Here is a 23,678-nt window from a genome sequence, read left to right as displayed (position 1 = left end):
CCACCCTTGTTCTCCCTTCTCCCTCTGTCTCCTGGCCTGCAGGGGTAGAAGCCATGCAGACTGGCGGGAAAGGCCTCTAATGCAGTGAGTAGAGATGGGACAGTCGCTTTTCAGGAGTCGACTCTAAAAATAGAGATAGATAATACATATTTTTACAAGCAAGAAGCTGTTGTCGAGATTTTTTTTTTTTTTTTTTTACACTTAGAGTTAAAGTTTCAGGGTAGAAAGGAAGTAACTGTAAAAAGAAAAATAAGTACAAGGTTTTTTTTAAAAAATCTGACAGTGGGACTTAACTAATGAAGGGGTTGAGTATTATGCCCTGGAAAGAGCTGGGGAAAAGCCAGTTTTCCCCAACATGGATAGAAATTATAAAGCAGAATGTGGCGTTTTTATTACATGGTAGCAATTCTGGAAGTTTATTTACACAGTAAGTTCCGAGCTGGAAACGGACACTCTCCAGTCTTCCTGACAGTCTCTGTGGTTAGGGGTGTTCCCAGTCGGCCAAAGCAGCACCAAGTGCAAGGGGAATGAAGAGAACCCAGATAAAGAACTGTGATTCAATATTCTTGTTTTATTGGTTTATGGCTTGTGGGCAGCTGGCCGAGGCCAGGGTCTCCAGAGGCCCTCCTTGTATTTCCCTTTCCCTCATCAGGTAATTCCACACTCGGCAGGTCCCATCCCTGGAAGCAGTGTGTTGACAAGCTAGCGACAGGACCCGGTGGGTATACGCGGAGAATCACGTCTTCCACTAACACTGGTATCAGAGTTGACTGTGTTAGAACTGATCGGGAGGAAATGAACTTGGTCCCCACTACCTAGCCCAAGAACCAGCCTGGGTACCCAAGTACTATTCGGAGTGGGGAGTAAGGAGTAAGATAGGGGAGAAGGATGGCATCCCCTGAGGGGCTCTGGTGGTGAAGGAAGTACAGAAGCCCTGAGGCTGGCAGCCTTTCTCTAGCAGCCTTGTTATCGAAGGCAATGATAGAATTGCCTATTGATAGAATTGCCAATTGATAGAATTCTGGCTAGAGCCAGAAAGCCCTGCGTTTCTGACACTGGGTGTAATACTAGTGCCCCTGTGGGGTGCCTTAGCCAAGTTAATGGAGGGGACATCAGAGAGGGTGAGAAGGCGATGAAACCGCTCTGTATCGTGTGGAGATCTTACTACTACTTACTGCTGAACAGGAAGAAATCCAGGCAGAGGCACCAGGGCATCAACCCTGTACCTGTTGAGTGAACCTTGATGATTCTGCTTTCAAGGGTTAAGAAAGAGAGGTCTCCTGTCTATCCCTCTTAGCACCTCAGCTGCAGAGCTCCAGAGGAATAGGGGTTTGGGGGTGGGCGTGAACACGTAAGCAGGAAGACAGAGCCAGGCCCTGCTCTATTTGGTGTGTTCCAGTTGCTTCTCATAGGGCACCTGGGGCTGGGGGTGGGGGGTGGGAAGTGTCAGTGTTAACCTAGCATGTGTGGAGTAAAGGGTTCAGGTAGAGACAAGTGGAATCATTCAGGTAGAAATTCATTCGTTAGATGGAACTTCTTAGTGGGCACTTTTCATTTAAGAGAGTTAAAAAGAGCTTTTTGGCTAGGTAAGCCCTTCTTCCCAACTCACTTTCGGTCAGGCTACAACCACAGAAAAAACATCGGGCAGCGACGCCCATCTTACAAGATGGGCTTCTATCTTGGAGATGCAGTCTGAAACTGGGACTGGCGAGTGGCCGTGGTTCTGCCTTTTCTAGCTCTGATCCCAGCTGTTCCCTGTCTTTGCGCTCCCTCTCCTCTCCTCTTCCAACCGCCCCCATCTGTACAAATATTCAGTCTCATTTTTGTTTAATTCACGAGGCAGTCTTTGTACCAATGTTAGGCTTGTTTCTACAGTCCCTGTCACTAAAGCAAATCGCAAACCATGCGTCCGTTCCTACTGACTTTGGTCAGGGAAGCGACGTTGGCCCTTTCTCTGCCAAGGGTACGGCAGAGAGACGCTCATGGGGGTGACTTGGCTGTGATGCCACTACTTCTGGACCTAAGAAGAGAAGAATACTTCGGGTTGGAGAATCCAGAGGGGTGGTTGGCAAAGGTTCAAGGCTGAAGAATTTCCCAACTCGGGCTTGAGGTGACCAAGAATGTTCCCGCCACCAGAGTGCTGCTTTCTTCGCTCTCCCGATTCCTACAGGTGCCATTCCTGTACCCCACCGTGCCCGCCCGCCCTTCTTTTCGGGCAGGGCAGAGGCATTTGGTGGGTAGGTGAGGGTCTTGAGGAGCTCTGGCCACCAGTGCCATCAGTGCGTCCTGCTCGTGCCCAGAGTGAGCCAGCAGGTGCGGCCCAGGAGAGTCCCTGTCTCCTGCCCGGGGGCCGCCTCACTTCAGCAGGGAGATGTCGTCGGCAAAGTCACCGTGTTGCTGGCGCAGGCAGCGCAGGCAGCGCCACTGGCACACCATGAGGCAGAGCGGCAGCATGAAGAGGGCGCAGATGGCCGCCATGACGTAGGCTATGGTCATGAGGGTCGACTCGTCTGTCTGTGGGATGTTGTAGCCACAGTCTTCCATGTCCGGGGTCATAAACGGGCCTTCCACTGCTGCCGTCCTGAACTCATCATGCACTGGAGAAAGGGCAAACGCGAATGGGCAGCTCTCACCGTCACACAGCAGTTTGGATCATAGAGCAAAAAGAACTTCCTGGTAGGCCTTGAAATCAGCCCACGAGGAGGCCCTAGCATCTCCTCCCTTGGAGATATTTAGGAGCAGGCCAGAGGAGCCTTGCTAGGTAGAAGCACGTCTCTCCTCCCAGGGCACTGGGAGCAACAACCCTTTCCTGGATAACCATGCGGCAGGAATGATACCTAAAGGTCAGTCTCCTGAGTTGACCAAAAAGACAGACCCGTGTATTCCTAGTACACTCACCGGCTTCCGCCGGTACCGAAGACCCCGCCGCCGTTCCGAAGGCACACCCGGCCCCATCGTGTAGCAGCCCATGGGGCCCGGGGATCTAGAGCTTCCCTAGGGGCCGAGGCAGCTCTTGCTGGTCCGGGCCTCCGGCGGAGCTACAGCCCGGGGAAGGCCTCGCCACGCCGGGCACACGGACAAAGCATGGGCCCGGACGCTAGCTTTGACACCGGCTGTTGGCTCTGCCTCGAGGCAACTGTGACTACCTCCCGGGCTGACAGGGGCCCAGGGATCCTAACTGCCGGACAGTGAGAACACGGACAGACGGAGCCCACACCCTCCCCCCTGGCTCTTACCATGACAGGCACTGACGGCAAAGCCAATTCGTTTTCGGGCCCGATCAAAGACGACGTAGAAGCCCTCCATGATCACAGCTCCCATCACAGTGCCCGTGGAGGACTGTGAGATGGCGAACTTGTAGCAGTCGTCTTGGGACGTGGCCACGTCTTCCACTGGCCGCAGGTATTGCTAAAGACAAGCAGTCAGAGAGGGAGAAGGGTGTCCTCCTCGCTGCATCCCTCCCCCTCCCTGCCTCTGCCTTCTAGATCTCTGTGCCCAGGGGCCGCTCTTCCCTCTGCCATCCCCGAGCTCTGTGGGCTTGCTTTGTGCCGCAGGATCTGCTGTCTTTTGTCTTCCACGTTCTGCGAAGCCACGCCGGCTCCCTGTCTCCCCGTGTGAACCGTGCCCTCTTCCTGGGACCCCACTGACTCCGGCTGGGGACATACCTGTGGAAGGATGGTGATGCGGAAGGACTGATTGGTGACCTCGCCCATTAGGTAGAGGGAGATGACCGGGAAAATGTTCCAAGGGGTGGTGCCTGCCTGCCAGCATACCAGCTGCTCCCCCAGCCAGAACCCGTCCGGAAACTTCTCCGTCTGTGTGGCCAAGAAAGGGTAACAGTGAGGAAGCCGCCTCTTCCGCCATCGCGCTTCTCCCACTTTCAGATAACACTGGGCTCTCTTTTTGCTTTTCTATGGAATCTCCAAATTGGGGAAGGGCACACTGAAACCCAAGAATTAGGGGAAGAGAGCTGGAGGGTGAGGCCAAAACTCTGTACCAGGGGGCCTGTGGAATGAGCAAGCCGAGGCCCATGAAAGAGACTCGCTCTGAAGACATTTAAGTAGAAGGATCTAAGGGTAGACAACTTGTCCCTTGTTGAGGGGACAAGGGACCTTCACGGACTTCCTCTGACACTGTATCATCTCTTGTACCCCTGCCCTGAGTCCCACTGACCGAGGAGGCTGCCTTGATGGATTTGACAGCAGCTTCAAACACTTTCTTGGGCAAACGAAGATTGGTGGTGCCACTGTCCACGATGCTCTTGTCGTAGTTGTACTAGGATGGAGAAGAGAGGTTTAGAAGAGTCAAAAGCCTTGTTTGATGCTGGGCTCTGGCCAGAATCAGAGGGGGGGATCTGACTGCTTGGGGTGGCATCCTGGCTTGGCACTTCTCTTAGAGGAGTATACCCTTGGGCAAGTTGTTCAGCCTCTGTGCCTCCGTTTCCTCGTCTTTAAAATGAGGATAATAATAGCACCTACCTCAAAGAGTTATTATAAGGATGAAATTAATACACGTGAAGCGCTTAGAATGGTGTCCGGCACGTAGGGAGCGTTCAGTAAATGCTAACTCTTAGTATCTTGGGTTGGGCAGACATTCTTCAAATCTTGAAAATAAAAATACCTTGTATAGTGCTTTTAACTTTTCATAGTCCTTTTATATCTATTCTCATTGAACATACATTAAGAATCTAGGTAAGGAAGACCCAAATGGTTGAGCTACCGTTTATTGGGAACTTCTGTGTGCCAGGCACTGGGAGAAACAATTTATTTTCTCTGTCTTCACCACAATCTCTGGAAAAGCTGTTTTTCCCTCTGTTTTGCAGATGAGGAAACTGAAACACAACCTAGTAACTTGCCTGAGGGCACATAGCTAGTAAATGGCAGAGCTAGGAACCCAGGTCTTCCCAGTTCCAAAGCTGGACGCTTCCGCTACATCATCCCACACTGCCCCGCACGTGACTTGCCCAAAGCCGTCAAGCAAGGCAGTGACTGGAGTCCAGACATGCTTTTTTTTTTCCTTACCAGACCATAAGCCCCAAGGTACCCTTGCAAGTGCCCTGCCCGTCCCTCGCCCCCCAACTTCAGGTCCTGCTGTGTCACCGTTAAGCTCCCAATTGTCCTGGGCTCAGCCCCCAACCCTTTCTGCAGGTCCTACTCCTCTGCCTCATCCTCCCAATCTCATAACTCAGGGTCTGACCTCATGCTATGTTGCCTCCCCCTTCCCTTTCCCTGGGTCCCCCTTGGTGGTGTTACCTCCTTGCAGTCCATTTTCAGGTCCTGCCCGTTGATCTCCACCCGCACAATGATGACCTCGTAGTACCACTCCCGCCGGATGGGTGTGTACCAGAGGCTGCCCGTGTACAGTGAGTGGTCGATACCTCCGATGATCTAGGGACAAAGGGAGGCAGGTACCCGTGTCCCGGCACAGAGGGACAGCAAGTCACCCAGAGAGCAAGCAGTGGGATCAGAGATTTCTGGGAGGGTAGCAAGGCCCTTCACAGGCCACCTTTCTCATCTTCCTGCTTCTAATCAAATCCTGTCCCAAAGTGATTTGTAGTTTCTTAAGTGTGTTAAGAATATATCAGGGGAAGACTTTACAGGATTTTAAATTATTTGTTTCAGAGTCTCACAGCCCTCAATATAAAGTTATTTAAACTTAAACTGGCACAATAAATGTTAAATGAATGATTATTTGCTTCTATTTCAAGTTTTATTTTCTCTGCATGTTGGAGATGGAGAACCATTCACCAACTGTCCTAATTAATTAATAGACTTAACTCCTTACATCGCTGCCTTCTGCTCAACAGACTGAATCATCTTAATTTGAGAGGTCTTATTTTCTTTCTTCTTTTTTTTTTTTAAGATTTTATGTATTAGAGAGAGAGAGCACGAGTGGTGGGGGCACAGAGGGAGAGGGAGAAGCAGACTCCCGGCTGAGCAGGGTGCCTGATGTGGGGCTCGATCCCAGGACTCTGGGATCATGACCTGAGCTTAATCAACTGAGCCACCCGGGAGCCCCGAGAAGTCTTATTTACATTTCCTTTGAAGTTCCCTAATCATTTCATCCTTTCCAAGTTTACCATAGGTACCTGGAATCCTTTCTGGAATAATGCAAAGAAGAAAAGGATGGAAAAGGAAAAGTGGAGGTGGGGAGTTTAAAGAGGTTTCTCTTGATTCTAAGTAGTGGAGCCCAAGACTGTGCGGTAGCTTAGAGGGAGGGGAGGCAGGTGATACCCATCCCTCTGCCCAGTGCTAGAACCTCCCCTCTCCTAGGACCTACTCACCATGCTCCCTCCAACTGAGGCCAGCACTTCCGACTGGTTGAGGGGGAACCCAGCACCACAGAGCTGCAGGGAGAAGAGGTTGGGAACGTGGGTCTGCTTTACCAGGGAGTCAAAGAATGGCTCCAGGGAGTCATCGGGCTGTGGCAGAAAGAGACAAGGAGTGAGGCCTCACACAGAGGGCCCTGTGGAAAGAGGCCAGCTTCCTGCCTAAACTGGAAGGCAAAAGCAAAACTTGGGGGATGTTCCTTGGGAAAGACTGTCTTGAAGTACTGCGATTTGGCAGAGAGGGTTAGCAAGAGACACTGGCACAGTGCAAACAGGAAAGAGCTATAGAATCTTTGATCCCCATATGCTTAACCTGTTTCAGGTTTGGCGGGGTCGGGGGGGGTTCCCTTATTCCTAAGATCTTGGGAGTCGGTAGAAACCAGACTCTAATCTTGCACCTGTCACAGCATCCCTCACTATAGTCCTGCCCTCTGCAGGGACGAGATTCAGACTGCCACCCAATCCCCTGCTAACTAATCCTTTAGGCTGATCTGTGTCCCTCCCTTAGTCAGTTCCCCTTCTCTCCGAGCCCGTCCCGGGGTAACATGCGGTGTGCGGTGCAGACACAGGGCCCCGGGCTCGGCCTTGCTCCTCTCACCCTGGCGATCTCAGCATAGGCCAGCCCCAGGATGCCCTCCCAGTTGGAGCCATTGATGAAGAACTTGTCTGATTCAGTGATGGCAGCGATGTTGGCGCGCACAGTGACGTTGGGGCCATGGGGGATGCTCACCAGGTCGGTGCCCAGCTCCCCCTCCCACTTGCCCTGGGTGTAGGGCACATAGACGCCCTTCCGGAGGTCCCGGTATGTGCTGGACCTGTGGAGAGGAGGCAGAGGTCTGTGGGGGCGTGACCGCAACACTTGCAGGGGGACCCAGCATCTGACCTACTCCCGAGGCCTCACCTTATCTCAGGGGCATCCCACATAAGATAAGATGCTTTCAGGCTGCTCAGCAGAACATCCCAGATCCATCACCCAGAACAGAACGTACAGTAAGCTTGCAAACAGATGAGGGGAGCTGTGGCTGGGGCTCACTCTCCTGTCTCCACAGCTCCTATCCCTAGATCTCGAGCTCAGGCCCTGCGGGGAACAAGCCTAGGCTTTGTGTATTGTGCCCGCTGCCGCCGAGGGACAGCTAGCGGGCATCTCTTCCTCCCCCCGGCTCCATCAGGCTCCCAGAGAAAAGGGGCCTTTGACTGTCGCTGCCTTGGGACCCGGTGGTACCATCTGAGTGGTAGAGAAAGTGCCAGGCGCGGTGAATGTGCAACCTCTACAGCAAGTTCTTCCAAAGGAAGAGTTGGCACAGCATCTCAGCAGAGCAGGTAAGTATTACACACCACTCGTATGGAACATGCGCATCAGCATGGGATACCCTCGCCCGTGTCTCATTGTGCCACTATCCAGGCCTTGTGTGTGTGCCCGGTTCGGGGTGGGGCGGGCAGTGATGGGACTGGGACAGGGATCTGGAGTGAATCCCTTTCCTGGGTCCTCACCACGCCCCACTCCCTGTCTGCTTTCTTCCGATAGGGAAGGCAGAAGATGTGGCAGGTGGCTTTGGCATCTGCCTAGAAGTCCAAGAATGGGATGTAAGCCTCTCCTCACAGATTTCCACACACAGAGACGCCTCAGACACTAGATGTCTTCTCGCCACTTCCTGTGTTTATGCTAAGGAGGCTCCCACATCATTCCTCTTTGCCTCTTACCTTAAAAACCCACTTCAACCCTCCCTTCCACCGGTTAGCTAGATCCGGCTGATGGAACTCTGGGTGGTGCAGGGAGACATTTTAGCTGTCGGGCCCTGACACCGGTCCAGGCAGTGGGGCTTATGGAAGGCTCTTGCTCCACTCCCTTGAACTGTGCAGTGCCACCCGGAGCAGCCCCTGGCTGAGAGCACGGCACGGGGAGCGGTCACGGTAGCCTGCTCTGCCTAGACTTCGTTGGTCTCGCCGGACACCCGACAGCCACTGTGGGGGGTGTGGGGTGCGGATGAAGTCTCCAGGCAGAGAGAAGAAGACCCTGAGATGGCTCTGGGAGCACTGGGGCTCCTCTCCTTCCTTCTTTCCCTCCCCAAGGAAGCTGCCCTGTCTCGGTCCTGAAGAACTTCCTGCCGGCCCCTCAACCTACCCTTTCCCATAGTAGACCTCCTCAAATCCCCCCTCTCCACTCTTCTCTCCTGGAAAGGATCCGAGGAGCTCCTCTTTCTCCCCGAAGCCCTCCCCTGACCCTTCCGGGCCCTGGATCCTTGGGAAGCGTTCTTCTCTCTAGCTCTCCCCAGGACTCACAGCTGCCTCTGGTAGTAGCGATGTAGGAAAGGGTGGGGGGCAGCCCCCACTGCAAAGTTACTGCTGCCTGTGTCCACCAGGATGTTGAGCTGTCAGAGAAAGGGGAGAGAAAGATGTTGTCAACGTGAGGCTCTGGGCTCACTACCTTCGTTGTCCTTCACTCCACGGGCAACAAAGTCTCCCTTTGGAATGTCCAGGGCAAAGCTTCTAGGATGCAGGACTGGACAGCCTGGCACCTGCTACCACCATGACCACAGAATGTGGCATCCTCTGACATCCTCAGCATGGCCTCGTGTCTGCTCCTGGCTTCGCTGTGGAATCCTAACATTTTCTGTGTTGTCAAAGCCACGTTATCTCTGCGTCTGTGTGGTTTTCATTTCTCTTTTCTCTCTACCTTCAGACTGCCCTTACTCACTTCGGGTACCTGTCCGATTCTGTCTGCAGGGCTTGCGCCTTGCCTCCTTCTCTGGTCCTCCTAGGAGGCATATCACCCAGCGGGCAGCTGGGCTCGCATCCCCGTCCAGCTCGGAAATGCTATTCCAGGAGCTGGCACTGGCCAGGGAAGCTGTGGGGACCAGGACGGCGTCGTCCTGCCGTTTCTGACCCTGCCTGCCAGAATGTGGCTCCCCACGAAGGGCTCCCCTTCTGTCTCTGAGGTGACACAGGCCTCTGAGTCCTACTATCAGAAAATAGTAGGGAGCAGGAGCTTCCTCTGCTGTCATGGTGAAAACCCATCTCATCAGGGCCCTGGGTTTTGGCTCCGTGAATCAGGACAGGTGTCTTCCCAGTGCTCCTTGCTGTGCAGCTCCTTCGAGCATTTCTTCTTTCTTGACCCTCCTTTCTCCTTCAACCGCCTGATCCCTCCCTCGGCCCAGAGCCGCGTTCTGAATGCCAGTAGCATCCTCACAGGCCAGAAGAGGAAATGCCCCTGTTCTCAGAAGCACGGAACCCTGAGAATTCAGCCCTCTCGTGCTGACTTTTCATGCCCATCAGCTCAGCGGCTCCCCTGACCTCAGGGCCCTTTTACTCCCGTGTCCTCTCTCCTCAGTGCAGTGAAGTCAGCTGACCTCAGTTTTGGTGCAGGCTCTGACCTCGTCACCTTGGGCAAGTCACTGTGCTCCTCTGGGCTTCAGGTTCCTCCTCCCTGCCAGGTCCTCTGGCTCCTTCCCGCTCTCAGTGGCCCTTGTGGCTCTGTAGGCCGCCCCTCCCCCAATGCCTGTGGAGGCCTCCTGGCCTCCCCGTGTCCCCAAGACGCCGCCTCTGGTCCCCACGGTGGCCCCAGCCCTCTGACCCCGGCCCGCCCTCCTTCCCAGCCCCCCACTCCTGGCCCAGTTCCCATCCCCCTCCCTGCCCTTCTTCCCCATGCCCCGCCCTCTCCAGGGTCTGTGGGCGGCCACCAGCTCAGCGGGCTGTGCTTTCACAATCAATAGAACTGGAGGCGCAGCAGTTCCGATTTCAACCAGGTTAATGATTAAAACAGCTTCTCGGCGCCCGCCCCCCGACCCCCTCCCCCACCTGCCAGGCTCTGCTCCCAGCACTCAGGTTGGCCTCAGTAGGTCCCTCCCTACTATCACTGGACCCCAAAGAAAGGGGGTCCCCAGAGCTGTGCAAGAGAGGGCTCCCTGGAATGTGTGCCTGACGGGCTCCAGGAAAACACGACCGCCTTTTACTCTGGCACAGGGCTTTTTTTCTGAGGCCCCAGCTGGTCCAGGCCTCCCCACTGCTCTCCGCTCCTGCAAACCACTCCCTCCTGAGCTAGGAGGCCCAGCCTTTCCCCGCTGAGGAAGGCCTCCCCCTTCCACCTCAAAGCGGGTCAAGCCCACGGCGGAGTGACCCCCACCCACCCCTACCCTGGGAGTTCAGGCCCTGTGCGCCCACCACCCCCTCTCCACCTGCCACAAAAAATGGGAAAGCAAAACAAACAGCCGGGATTCCCTCCTGAGCAAATGGCCAACTATTTGCTCTTTGCAAAGTGCTCCTGGCTTCTGGGAGAAGGGATTCCTGGTCCGTCCTTCCAACATTTCTTACTCCAGCCCCGGGCAGGTTTTCTCCCCCTCCTGCTCCCCATAGGTGGCTGAGCCCCCACTCCTCACAACACGGGGCAGGTAAGGGCAGCCTGGAAGAGGAGTGCTGGTGGTTTCGGAGCCGCCAAACCTTAGCGAGGGACGCCCGGCCTCTTCCTGCTCTGGACAGACGCTGTCCGGTGGGACCTCCCTCATCCCCCCAGCCGGTTCTTGCAACCTGCCCGTGGCCACGCCCGCCGTCCTTTCCCTCCGCTGGCCCTCCCCTGCTCGGGTGGGCGCCGCACCCTGGGAAGTACCCGCTTTCCCTCAGCTAGATTCGCCACCGGTCCACCCCCCCCCACCCCATCCGGGTTCCTCCTATTGGCATTTACAAATGCCCCAGTCTCTCCATTAAAAAAACCTTCCTTAATGTCACCTCCACCTCCAGCCCCCCTCCCCTCCTTCACAACCAAAGTTCTCAGCCAAGCTGTCTTCATTTCTTCACCTCCCACTCGTTCCTCAACCCATTCCAAAGCCGTTTCTCCGCTGCCCCTCCCTCCACTATAAAACAGCCCTTACTACAGCTACCAGAGACTTCATGTCACCAAATACGAAAGATATTTTCAAATCAGGCCTCATCTGCCTGTGAGGACTTCTCCCTCCTAGAAACACCCTTCCCTGCCCCGCCTCCCCCGGCCCGGGGGTGTCCTCCCACGGCTCTGACCAGATCTTCTGTGTCTGCTTTGCAGGCTCCCTTCTCAAGGGCTTCAGCCCTCTTGCTCGCAGGCTCTGCTCTCCCTCAGCCACCTCCCCTGCGGCCACAGCTCCGAGTATCACCTCCATGCCCACCACTCCTAAGCTCAGAGCCCTAAGCCCTTTCCTTCCCTTGCAGCTCCAGAAGCACAGAGCAGACTCCCTCAAAGATAACCTCAAATTCAGGATGTCCGAAGCTGACCTTCCACGGTCCCGCCCATCTGCCTTTTCCCCGTGTTCGCTGTGTCAGTGGATGGCGTCACTGTCCATCTGTTCTGTAAGTCAGCAACTGGGGGGACGTCCTAACACTTTCCTCTTCTTCACATCTCTACCCGATGCATCGAGTCCTGTCCAACTAACCTTCTCAAAAGTCTCGTAAATGTATTCATCTCTGGCCACCTCCCTGGCCGCCCCTGGGCCACGTTCTAGAATATCATAATAGCTTTTCAACCTCTCCATCCTGTCTCTGCACTGTGGCTAGGGTGGTCTTTTCAAAGTGCAAATCTGACCGTGTTGCCCTTCCGTGTCAATCGTTTTCCTTTGCTATTAAAATAAAAATGTAAAGCTTTAACATTTCCTACAAGGCCCTTCATTGTCTGGTCCTGTCTGCACATCCAGCCTAGTTTGTCCTCTACGCCCCAGCCCCCTGCTCACCCGCTACACCGGCCTTCACAGGTCCTCAGACCAGCCATGGTCCTCCCCCTGGAGACAGCTGCGTAGAGCATTCGCTCTGCCCAGATATCTTCCTCTCCATGGGCAAGTTTGTCTACTCATCTCCCATCATCCCAAGCTCAAAAGGGAAAACTTCCTAACGGGGAAAGACCAGGTCATAGTCTCTTCTTAAAGTGCTTGCATAGAAAGTGTCACTCTGTAGCTTCACATTAAATCTCACCTCCCTTGTATCTAATTTTTAAAAAACCATCATTGTATCCCTAATGGGTATCACGGTGCCTGGCAATAAGTATTACTCGGATTAATGGCTCAAGGAAAGAAAAGGGAAAAGAGCTACTCTATCCTGTTTGTTGGGTGAAGGAGAGATCCTTCAGTGGCTCCCCAGCTGTGGGTGTTTTTAGGTGTGACTCTAGCTCAGACCTGCGCTCCCTTCACCAGGGCTGTGGTTTGACACGGATGCCTGTCTTCCTGTCTTCAGGTAGACTGGAGTCCTGGAGCCATCTTCTTCTCCATCCCTTGGGGCCAGGCAGACTCAGGAGTCCCTGTAGCTATTGTATGTAGATCCTCAGGAGATCACAACCTGGGGTCAGGGCTAGGTCACAGCCAATCACTTAACAAACAGATGTGCCCCCGGGGGCCTCTGAGGGAAGGTGGCTTCTTGGGAAGTGCTAACAAGCCCCACAGGGAAAGGTACACCTGCTCACTTCACTCTGCAGGCCAGGCTCCCCTGGAGGAGTTTTCAGCAACAGATCTTGGGTGATGAGATGGGTGTGGAGCCCATGAGTTCTGGGTAAGCTCTTTGTTCCCCAGATCTCACATGTCTTGGCCCCAGCTCTCACTAACAGATAGGGACAGCTCAGATTATTCTGGATGAGAAGAGCCTTCAGGAGTCATCTGTCTGTTATCCTAGGGTGATTCTGAAAGATCAACTCTGAAAGATCTCTAGTTACTAAGATCCCAACCTCTCTTGGTAGCCTATCCCAGGGCCCTAGGAGGGGGCTTTAACTCTAATTCTTCCTATCAGAGAGGAAGTCTCTTTCCTTCTGTGTGGGCCTCTGAGTTGATGGGGGAAGGGCTCTTATATTCTTGTCAAGCAAGCCTTTTACCCAAACCTGAGATGTAGAAGGCCTTCTTCCATTTTACAGAGAAGGAAATGGACATGTGGAATGAGCGGGCCACTTGACCCATCTTACACAACAATCCACACAGCTGGACAGGAATCCGCTGGTTCTAACCAACCCCACATCTGGTCTTTCATGTCCTTGACCTTCCCGTCTCTCACTTGGAGAGGAAGTATATGGTCGATTGCTACACTAATGAATCACACACCCCTGTATCCAGGCCCTTGTGTGATCCCCTCTGACGTCGACACTAGGCTCGGTCATGTGACTGCTCTGGCCAATGGGACATCAGCCAAGGAGGAAAGCAGAGGCTTGGTCAGGGCCTGTGCACTGGGGATTCCTCTTGGAATGCAGTCCTGAGACTGCATGGTGAAGCTCCATCTTGCCTCCTTGAGGATGAAAGATTTCATGGAGAAAGAGGTCCAGCAGGCCCCCCGCTGGCCCACCAGATGAATGCAGCCATGTGAGTGAGCCCAGATAAGACCTGGAGAAGAGCCACAGCGAACCCACACCATCCTGAAAACCAAAACGGCTCGTTTCCAGCCACCAAGTTTCAGAATAATTTGTTACACAGCATCAGATACCAGATACACTATCTGAATTCAAACCTGAAATCCTTGTCCTTGGGGGCATCTCACCAACCATCGGTCGACTCCAATGAACATTTCTCATCACTTTTCCCCCTCCCTTACCATGCTTCTCATGCTTCTCAAAAGCACGAGGCTCTCTCAGCTCTGCACCTTTGCGTACACTATTTCCTATGCCTGGAATATTCTCTCCCTGTTTTGTCTAACTTCTAGTCATCTTTCAAGTCACAGTGTAAATATCCTTTCTCCCAAAGGTCTTGCCCTGATGCCCCCAGCCAAGATAAGGCTCCTTCTCCTGCAGGTCCTCAGTAACACCTGTGCTCCTTTGTATATCGCTCATCAGACCTTTAATCATTTATGTAATGTCTGTCCCCCATATTATGAGCCCCACAAGGGTAGGGAGCCCGTTTGTACCGTTATTATCTTACTTGTCCCTAGCCCTCCGCAGGAGCTCCATAATGATTTTTTTCCAGTAATTGCCTCATTTCCTGCAGTTCCCTGTGACCCTACAGATTCTTGCTATTCATTCTCAGCCCCAGGTGCCTCATAGGCATAATTTAGTCTGGGACTGTGTATGGTGACAATGATAACTGATGCCCACCATACCCATGACGTTGGCTGGATTATCCACGCAGGTTCTTAGACCAAGGACTTCCTTGGTCCCTGAGCCTGGAGTCAGCTTCATCTGCTCTCCTAAGTGGATATTCCCAGACATGAGCTTGCCCAAGCCTGAGAAAAGGGAGCAAGGAAGGACAAGAGGAGCCTAACGTCAGCAGCTGGGAGTGGCTGAGGGCCAACAGAGCACATAGCTCCTGCCTCCAACTGAGTCCAGTGATTGGGTCCCATCCAGGTTCCCTCCACCTTGACCACATTGGCTGACCCACTGGAAATCCTTTCCCTAGACATATCCTCTGCCTTCCACTTCTCTCTCCAGGCTGAAGCTGACAATTGATACCTGGGGGCAAGCAGGCTCCCTGGTGCCACTTACCTTACTTTGGGCTTTTTTTTTTTTTTTTAAGGAATTCTAAGGTGGTGGGGTCACCCCAAACCTTATCTGATGCACCCTTCTCCCTTTGGACAGGATGCTGCATGTCCCCCAGTGTCAAACCCAGCTCAACTAATATTTATCAAGGCTTCCTATTCAAATGATATGATGGATGTGAACAGTCAAAAAATGTCCATGTCTATTCTTAAAGAACAGATCTAAGACGATGGGTTTTCTATTTTTTTTTAAGCAGCAGAACCCTTTTCCAACCTTATGTAGGATCCCAGTGTACCAAAGAGAAAAAAACAAGAGTTGTTCTTTTGGAGAGAGGTTTTGCTTCCTCGGTCTCTGTCCCCCACCCCGTGGTGGCTCTTGAGGCAGCTCTGCAGCGCCTGCAGCCTCCACAGAACCCCCTGGAAACCCCCCAGTCTGTGAGGTCTCACAGCATCAATCAGCTACCTGCTTTTCATTGTCAGACCGCAAGTCCCTCCTACTGTCTAGTCGTGTCCTATGCACAGGTTGCGGTGGCTTTAATCTTCTCTTGTTCTGTCCTCAGTTGAAAAGATAGCTGATCTCTGGCAGAAGCCCAGTCTCCTCCAGGGCACCTGGGTCATGCTCAGTACAGGCTTGTTTGAGCCATAGGGAGATGCCATCGCTCATGCCTTGTGCTATTCGGCAAAAACTCTACAGGCACTGGAAAAGAGTCGGTGGGGTTCACCAGCCCCGAGAGGCCAGTGCAGCCTGGACACGGGGGGTGGGGGGGGTACAGTGGGCAGTGGAGAGAGTAGCCACATGTTGGTAGCAGCCCAGAAGACCTGCTGAAACGGGACAGGCTGGGGTGGCAGAGGCAGGGAGCTCAGCCAGTTTGCCGTGGCTTTGTCAGAGTCTTGGGGGAAAAAGACCGGGGAATCCTGGCTCCCCCAGTCAGCCCCAAGACTATTGATTCATCATTGCCCTCAAAAGGGAGCACCTCCTCCCTCTCAGGAACCGCTGGCTACAGCACCTGAGCATGTGGCAAGCGAGCATCAGTGAATGCTTCCCAGCCCTCTGGGCCCATCCTGCCAGGGGCAGCTCGGGGCAGCTCCAGGACTGGGAAGAGGGTCTGGCTCCTGCCCAGAACTCTCCACTGCCCAGGCCCCCAAGAGAGCTGTTCCCAGAAGAGAAGTTAGTGGTCAGGTATGGCAGATTCCCTGAGAGATGTTTCTCTTCCTGGATTTGCAACCACAATTTTCCGCTTAGATCTTTATTGGAGATACCCAAGAAGGGTTCTTGACCTTCCACCTTAGAGGGAGGTCCCAGTCTTTCCCATACCCCCCACTCGCAGCTGAACTCTTTCTCTCCTGACTTGAGGAGGCAGAGGAGGAGAAGTGTGTGAAATGACAGTGTGAGGGTCCTAGCAAAGCCTTCTGTGCAACCTGAGGGGAGTTGTGGTCTCAGGGACTGGGTGGGCAACTTAGAAGTGGGATCTTGTGTAATCTTGCTTTGTCTAATTTGGATGGTGGCTCTTTGAGGTCAGTGGTTTTCAACCTTTTTAGGAAAGCAAGGAAGGAAGGAAGGGAGGGAGGGAGGGAGGGAGGGAGGGAGGGAGGAGGGAAGGAAGGACCTGGAATTCCACTGTATAAAAACAATAAAAGCTGACTTCTGGGCAGGGAGAAGAGGGAGGGCTTGGTAATGGGAGGTGTGAAAGGTCCAAAGTCTTGCCTCTTAACCTTCCTGCTAACCTCCTTCATCCTTGAGGTCCCTTTATAGAATCCCACAAATCACAGGCTGAAAACCATTCGAGGGAGAGGTGGGTGGAAAACCGGTTGGCCCTTCTTGGTTTCTGAGACCCTGAACCCTCACAGTTTTCTACTTCTCTGATCATCTTCTCTTGCTCCCTTGAGCCCCAGTCTACATTCAATATTCTTTCCCTAATCATTTCCCACCCACCCCACCCCCCCGCCTTTTCCCTCCATTCTCTCAAAGAACAAGCCCATTTGCTAACTTGGCTTCCAAACCACCTCTCTGCAGGTGACTCCAGAGTCCACCTGTCCAGTCCTAACTTCTCTCCTGGTTTCCAGATCCCCATGCTCAGCTAGTTGCTGGATCCACTAATAAGAATGGCCCACTGGCATTTCAAAGGCAACCAACATGTCCCAGACTGGAGAACACAGGAAAGAACCCAGTATTTGGACCTGGAATCCAAAGACCTGGATTTGAACCCCAGCTCTGTTTTCCTTATCTGAGTCTCTTTGGGCAAACCCCTTAGTCTCTCTGCGCCTCAGTTTCCTCACCCCCCAATGGACATGCTAGTAGTTATCCCTTGCAAGTAAAGCAGAATCATAAGCATGGAATTTTGATGACCTATATTGTGCTTTAAAAGTCTGCTCCTTTTGTTGTATTCCCTGATAAAACAGAGAGGTTCCAAGGCGGGGAACCTCTTCTCTTCCCTCTCCCTCCCCAGGAGCAGAGAACATCTGGTTGAACTGACATGTGAAGGCTGGATCTCTGAGGACCTCCCCTCCTTTCTGTCCTCACTGCCACCAGCATCTTTTGGGCCCTTGTGCCCTGACTCATGTCCTAGTCTCAGGCTCTAGATTATCCAGCTATGTTCGACCCTGGAGTTGTTTTCCTCAAACCGGAACGACACTAGACCATTGCCCTTCTCATATACTCAAAGGGACTCTCGCCTGCCTGCAGAATACAACCCAACCTCCACTCCGCCTCCTAGCATCCCTGCCACAACTCCCAGCTTCTCAGCCCAGCTCATGCATGCCTCTCTTCATAAACCTTTCTCTCCAAATAGCAAAGCTTTCTCATCTTTCTAGGCCATACTCAAATGCTACCTTTCCCAGCAAGCCTAACCTAACACCCTGTCAGTAGTAACTGCTTCTTTCTTTGCACTTCTAAGACTCACTGTTCTTTTTGCACCAAATGCTTTCGGTCTCGTATGATATTTAGCTGTTCATATGAGTCTCACACCAAATTGTGAGCTCTCCAAGGGCTGGGTCAGTGACATCACTTTTCTCTTCTGCGCACAGTAGGTGCTCAATGAGCATTTGCTAAACTGCATTGACTACCAGCAGATTTCAGTCCAAACAATCATTATTATCCTGGGTTTGGAGGCTGATGCTCATCCCATTATAATGAGATGATATCCTTTCATTTAAGTGAAAAGGATGAAAGTGCTTCTTTCTCCAAGAGTTCCAGTCCTGCACTTAGAATTGCCCATCGAGAGTTCTCTTTAGATGTCTTACATTTTATTTATTCACTCACTCAACGTTTTTTAGGTGCGTGTTCTGAATCTGCCGCTATCATAGATATTAAAGAGAAGTAAGACACTGCAAAAAAAAAAAAAACCTTTTTAAAAGACATTGTCCTCTAGACCTTGATGTTCTGGGAGGGAAACAAATACAAAAAAACAGTTATAATATGTTCTATAATACTACTTAAGTGTAGTAAGGGACACATGAGCAGGTGTCATGGGAGAATGAAAAGGAATGCTCATGATAAACCCTCTCATCTCCCCCCAAGATGCATGGGCAGGTGGCTGGCAGAGTAGAAAGATCCAGATGACAAAGGGTCTCAGCTTACGGGCCTGTCTCCTGGCCAATTATTTAAACTTTCACTCCCCATTTCTTTTGCTAGAAGTCACGAGGGGTAAGACCATTTGTATATATTGCAGGAATTACTGTCAAGGAGAAAATTATGTAGAATATATTTGAAAACTTTACATAAACTGCCACCATAAATACAAGTATATAGTTGTATCCCATTACTGATACACCAACTCCTCCTGCCAGTTGTCCTGGTCCCTCAGATGGTCTTGTTATCCTCCGTTCAGCCCAGATCAGGATCATGAAATCATCTCATGCCTTCTTCCTCACCCTTCACACCAGTATCCCCAAGTCCTGTGTCTGGCTGCCTTGTGACATTCCTGCATCCTGGTCTTCCCTTCCCTTTCCGTCTTATCACGGCCACATGCTGTCCCTGTGGTGAGGCCTCATACCTGGATTGCTGTGACCGAGCCTGCCGCCCCTGTACCTCTCAGTCCCACTCTTCCTCAAAGTCAGATGTCTCTTCCTAAAAGATTGCTTTCCCCATGTCATTCCCTGATACAAAGAAATTCAAGCTTCCTCTCATATCTGCCGACCCAAGCCCAAACCTTAGAGCTTCATATTTAAGGCTTTTGGCAATTGGGCTCTATCCTATTTACCCAAACCTGTAGGATTAACTCAACTGGGTTTCTCACTGTCTCCTGAACAAAGGCGCATGACTCATTCTCTCATTCGTTGTGGCTTCTTCTGGTCCCAGGGGCCCAGGCTAAGGGCGGGGAAGCAGTGGACATTCGAGTTAAGTGCAATGAGAGTTCAATGGGACAGGTGCTATTTCCCCGCTGGGAAGAGCCACCCTCCTAACCATCCTTCAAGATCATGCTCACAGTACACCTCCCCCGGGAGGCCTTCCCTGATTTTACCTCCTGCACACCTACAGCACTCATTCTTTGTATGACTGCAGATCAGTGCTTCTCAAATTTGAGCCATGGCCCCCCAAATTTTAACTCAGTAGGTCTGGGATGGGGCCAGAGAAGTTACGTTTGTAATAGGCTCTGGTGGCAAGGGCCTGGGGGCCTGCCTGTCTTTGGGTGCTGCTTTGGATTCCCTTGTCCTGGCACTTACACTTTCATGCTCGACACTCCTTGTGGGCAGAAAACCTATCTCCTGTCTCTTAGTGGATCAGCTCTCAACCCCCGCACCTAATCACCTGGCATATAGAAAGTGCTCTGCCCACCAGGTCCTCATCTGGTGCTCACAACAGCCCTACCAGGCAAGGAGAAGGGGCCTCCTGCTCGAGACTGCTGGGGAGAGAATCGAAGTCACCACAGAGTACAGACTGGCTGGCGTTGGCTCGGGCTCCCAGCCAAAGGGTGACCCAGAGTCATTCCAACTGTGGGCTCCCTGGTAATGGTTCCTTGGGCCAGCATTGAACTATAGGCCCACTTTCCCTTTCTAGGAAGGAAGGGGAAGGAACTGACATTTGTGGGGCAATTACTCTCTGCCAATTTCCGGGCCGGGGGATGTACATACGATCTCAGGGGTCCAGCGAAGACCAGTACCTGTCCCCCCAGTTCTACTGTGTGAAACGTGGTGGCCCAGAGCGTTCAAGCTCTTAGGGTCCATTGCATAGCCCAGAAGAGGCAGACAGGGCTGGAGGAATTAGCAGAAAGTGACTTCCTATGTACTAGAGGTCAACCGTGTGTCCGGGTGCAGTGTTCAAGGTGACTTTCCCTCCACAGTCCCATTTAATCCTCCCGAGAACCTCGCAAAGGAGATCTCATTTCACCCATTTTGGAGACAAGGCACCAGGCTCAGAGGGGTTGCATAATTTGCCCCAGGCTGCACAACTGAAAAAAGGAAAAGCTGTGGGCAGTGGAGCTGGAATTCCTGGTCTGTCTGGTGGCTCCACAGCCCCTTTGTGTGTCGGTGCCCCAGGGTGTTAAGCCCTAGGACAGCTTCTCAGTAGCAGACACCCAGGGGGTTGCAGGTCCCACATCCCCCTGCTATCTGATCATACCTAGCCTCCTGTTGGCCCCGGTGGCTAGGGGCCTATCGTCACACTGATCTGAGACTTTCTGGGGAAGTTAGAGTACTCAGGAAAGAGAAGGGGTGAATAGGGGAGACCAGAGCCTTGCATCAGCTGGGAGGTGGGAGGTAGGCCTGGGTGGCAGGGACCTAGGAAGACTCACTTCTGTCAAGTATTTGGGGGATGGAGGTTTGTGTTTCTCCCAGATCCAGTGTAAGAGCTGCCTGAGAAGTTCAGAGAAGTGTGGCTCTTCCCTCTCTACACGTAAACACACTCCCACCTTCACGGACCCTCCCAAGGACAGGCCTCCCGGACACAGATCCCAAAGATCCGGGGGAGGGGGTTGGCTCCCAGCAATGTGCAGGCTCAGATTCAAGGTGACACACACCAGCACATGCACAACTGTCCCGCCACCCGCGCCCAGGCCCACCAACAGAGGAGGCAGATGTGCCCAGTGGGTAGCCACAGCACCCCACCCACACAGGCACGGAGGGTGCCACCTCCACCAGCCACCTTGCAGGTCCTGTGGAGGACTGGAAGGAAGGGGAGGGCTGGCAGTGTTTTTTTTACGCTGCCATGCTCCCTTCCCGCCCCCCCCCCCCCCGCCCCCCAGCGCCTATGGGCTCACAGAAGGAGTCGCATTCTTAGAAGGGGGTTCTGGCTCCTGGGCTGCAGTTAGTCCTTTCCCCAGGCTCAATTCAGTCCCCTCTGGCCTGTGCTCAGCGGCATGGGGAAGGGGAGGGGCTGGGGTGCAGAGGCACAGGGGGAGGGGGAGGAGTTGGGAGGGGCTGGGGAAGCAGGAGTCTGTCCAGGGCTTCTGGGCTCGAGTGGAGGTCAGGAGGAACTGAGAGACCTCGCTTTTTTGTCCCCGTGCCAACCCAGACAGTGGGAGCAAGTGTCTGCTCCAGCTCGTGCCGGGATTCCTGGGTCCTCAAGGTGCTGGGAATGATGGTCAGAAGCCCAGGTTCCCGGAACACCAGAGGAGGGGAAAGGGTTGGGTGACCAAGATCCAGAGTGCCAGGGTTGGGAGACTCAGGCTTGGCAGGGCTGACACCTGTTCACAGTGCCCCTTCCCCAGGCCAGGCTCCCCCACCGGAGTGTTTGTCTTGTCCCGAATCCTTACTGAGGGGTAGGTGTTTGAGGTTGGGGTGAGCAGAGGGCAGTCAGATGAGGGAGGCAGGGAAGCCTGTGAGGGGAAGGGAGGTGGGAAAGGGGAACTTTGGGGCTGACTGCTACCAATGGGATCCCAGAGGAAACATCTGGGAGAGGGTCCCTCCTGCCCGCACCATCCAGCCCATTTTAGCAGGGGCCAGCACGCTGCACCCCGCCCCCCCCCATGCAGGAAGGAGGGTAGGGCTGGCCTGGCGACCTTACCGTCTGCGGGGGGCTGCCCACGGTCATCTCCACGTAGTAGCCCTGACCGGACTTGCCCCTCAGGTTGTCCACCATCTCCACAAAGCTGCCCCTCCGGCCGGGCTCCTCCGGCTCTTCCACGGTCTCCCGGGGCAGCCGCAGCCCCAGGGGGGGCGACCCCAGCCCGCTTCGCAGGGGCAGCCGGATGCCAGGCTGGGTGCAGTGGGCAGGCAGCAGTCCCGAGCCCATCCACAGCAGGAGCCAGGGCAGTGCTTGGGCCATGGTGGGCCTGGCCTTCGGGGCCCTCTGGGCTCCCTCCGGGACCGCGTCCGGCCCTGTTGCTGCCCTCAACTCTGGGTGCTGGTGGTGGCCGCTCAGGACAGTGAGCTGCGAGGCATCAGGGCTCCGGAGCCTGCAGGCCCCTCGCCGGCCCCCCGGTGCAGGCTGTGGGGATCGGGCAGGAGAAATCCGCAGAGAGAGAGGGGAGGAGACGGAGCCGAAGCCGGCTACATCTGGCCAGCGGCGCCCAGCCTCAGCGGCGGTCTGGGAGAGGACGGCTCGGCCCCCCCCGGGCGGCTGGGAGGGGCGGGCATGGCAGGTCGGCGGCCGCGGGCTTCTCGGTCCTCGGGCTGGCCGGGCGGCGGGGCAAGGCGCAGGGGCTCCGGGCGCCCGCAGCTGCGTGTGCCGGTCAGGCCACCGTCATCCCGCTCCCAGCTCCTAGCAGGCTGCGGAGGCGGAAAGACTTGTGGCGGCGGCTGTCAAAGCCAAAGGGTTTTCGCTCTTCCCTGGGATCGCTGGGAAGTGTAGTCTTCCCATGGCCGGCAGCCCAGCTTCCGGGGCTGGCGAGGGGTCTGGGATGCCCTCTGCCGAGGCGGAGTCCACCCTGCAGGACCCTGGCCGGGCGGGAGGGACCGTAGAGAGAGAGTGGCGGCAGACTTCTCATTCGGTCATTTCCTTCATTCTGCATTGATTGAGCACCCGCTGCATGCCAGGCATTCTTCCAGGCACTGGGGCTACACGGAGAGAGAAAATGCACGTGCACCATACCAGACGATGTGGCATTGACGAGTAGGGACTTGGGGGGCCATCTGGGCTGGGGATCTGGAATGACTGGGTGGGAGGAGGAGGTATTTAATTTGAGCTGTAAAGAATGGGTGGGATTTGCACGGGCAGAGATTGGGGGAGCAAGAGTAAGAGGGATAGAGGGTATTCTAGGCAGCCAACTGCATAAGCAAGGTGCAAAGGGGAAAGTGCAGGGGCGATTTGTCTCCACTGGAGCCTGCAATCTTGTGGGTCTTCTCTCACCTGAATCTTTCTGTGCCTGTGATACTCTACCTGCCCTCACCTCCACCCCAAATGCCGTGAGTCCCCAAGAGCCTCCTCATTTCTGGGCTGCCAGTCAGACTCAGGACAAACGGCTACGGTCAGCTTCAAAGTGTTATCACTCGGAGAAGTGATATTAACCAGTGAGAGCTTAAAACAAAAAGCTTCAGAGCTCTAACAGCTTAAAGGAGAAAAGCCATACGATTATATCAACATATTTTTTTTTAAAGATTTTATTTATTTATTTGACAGAGAGAGACACAGCGAGAGAGGGAACACAAGCGGGGGGGGGGGGGGGAGAGGGAGAAGCAGGCTTCCCACTGAAGAGGGAGCCCAATGCAATGCGGGGCTCTATTCCAGGACCCTGGGATCATGACCTGAGCCGAAGGCAGACGCTTAACGACTGAGCCACCCAGGTGCCCCAAATCAACATATTATTTAAGCAGTGTGGAAAGCTGTTGTTAAAATTCAGTAATTCTGATAAAAATGAAGGGGGAACTTCTCAAACAACCTAACAGAAAAATCATTGAAAACATAATAGTGGAGAGGCTGAACTTACTCCCATTAGAGTCAGGCTTAGCCAAAGGAAGGTCATTATCACTACTCTTCTCCCACGTAGTTCATACATTTTTTATTTTATTTATTTATTTATTTATTTATTTATTTATTTATTTATTTATTTATTTATTTATTTATTTGTAGGCTCCACAC

The 23,678-nt window shown here is 53.6% G+C and overlaps 1 protein-coding gene across 1 annotated transcript; it reads right to left on the bottom strand.

Moving 5' to 3' along the window:
• Positions 1-944: 944 nt before the first annotated feature.
• Positions 945-22,093, bottom strand: BACE1 (beta-secretase 1). The gene is made up of 9 exons (XM_021696559.2): positions 21,666-22,093; positions 8,609-8,697; positions 6,927-7,143; positions 6,284-6,421; positions 5,253-5,387; positions 4,174-4,275; positions 3,666-3,815; positions 3,237-3,408; positions 945-2,597 (listed from the first exon to the last, which is right to left on the bottom strand). The coding sequence occupies exons 1-9, from the start codon at positions 21,924-21,926 to the stop codon at positions 2,356-2,358; spliced, it is 1,506 nt and encodes a 501-aa protein (XP_021552234.1). The 5' UTR covers positions 21,927-22,093; the 3' UTR covers positions 945-2,355.
• Positions 22,094-23,678: the final 1,585 nt, after the last annotated feature.

This window comes from Neomonachus schauinslandi, chromosome 11, assembly GCF_002201575.2.
Source record: "Neomonachus schauinslandi chromosome 11, ASM220157v2, whole genome shotgun sequence".
NCBI lineage: Eukaryota > Metazoa > Chordata > Mammalia > Carnivora > Phocidae > Neomonachus > Neomonachus schauinslandi.
This window is presented reverse-complemented; position numbering and strand designations above follow the sequence as displayed.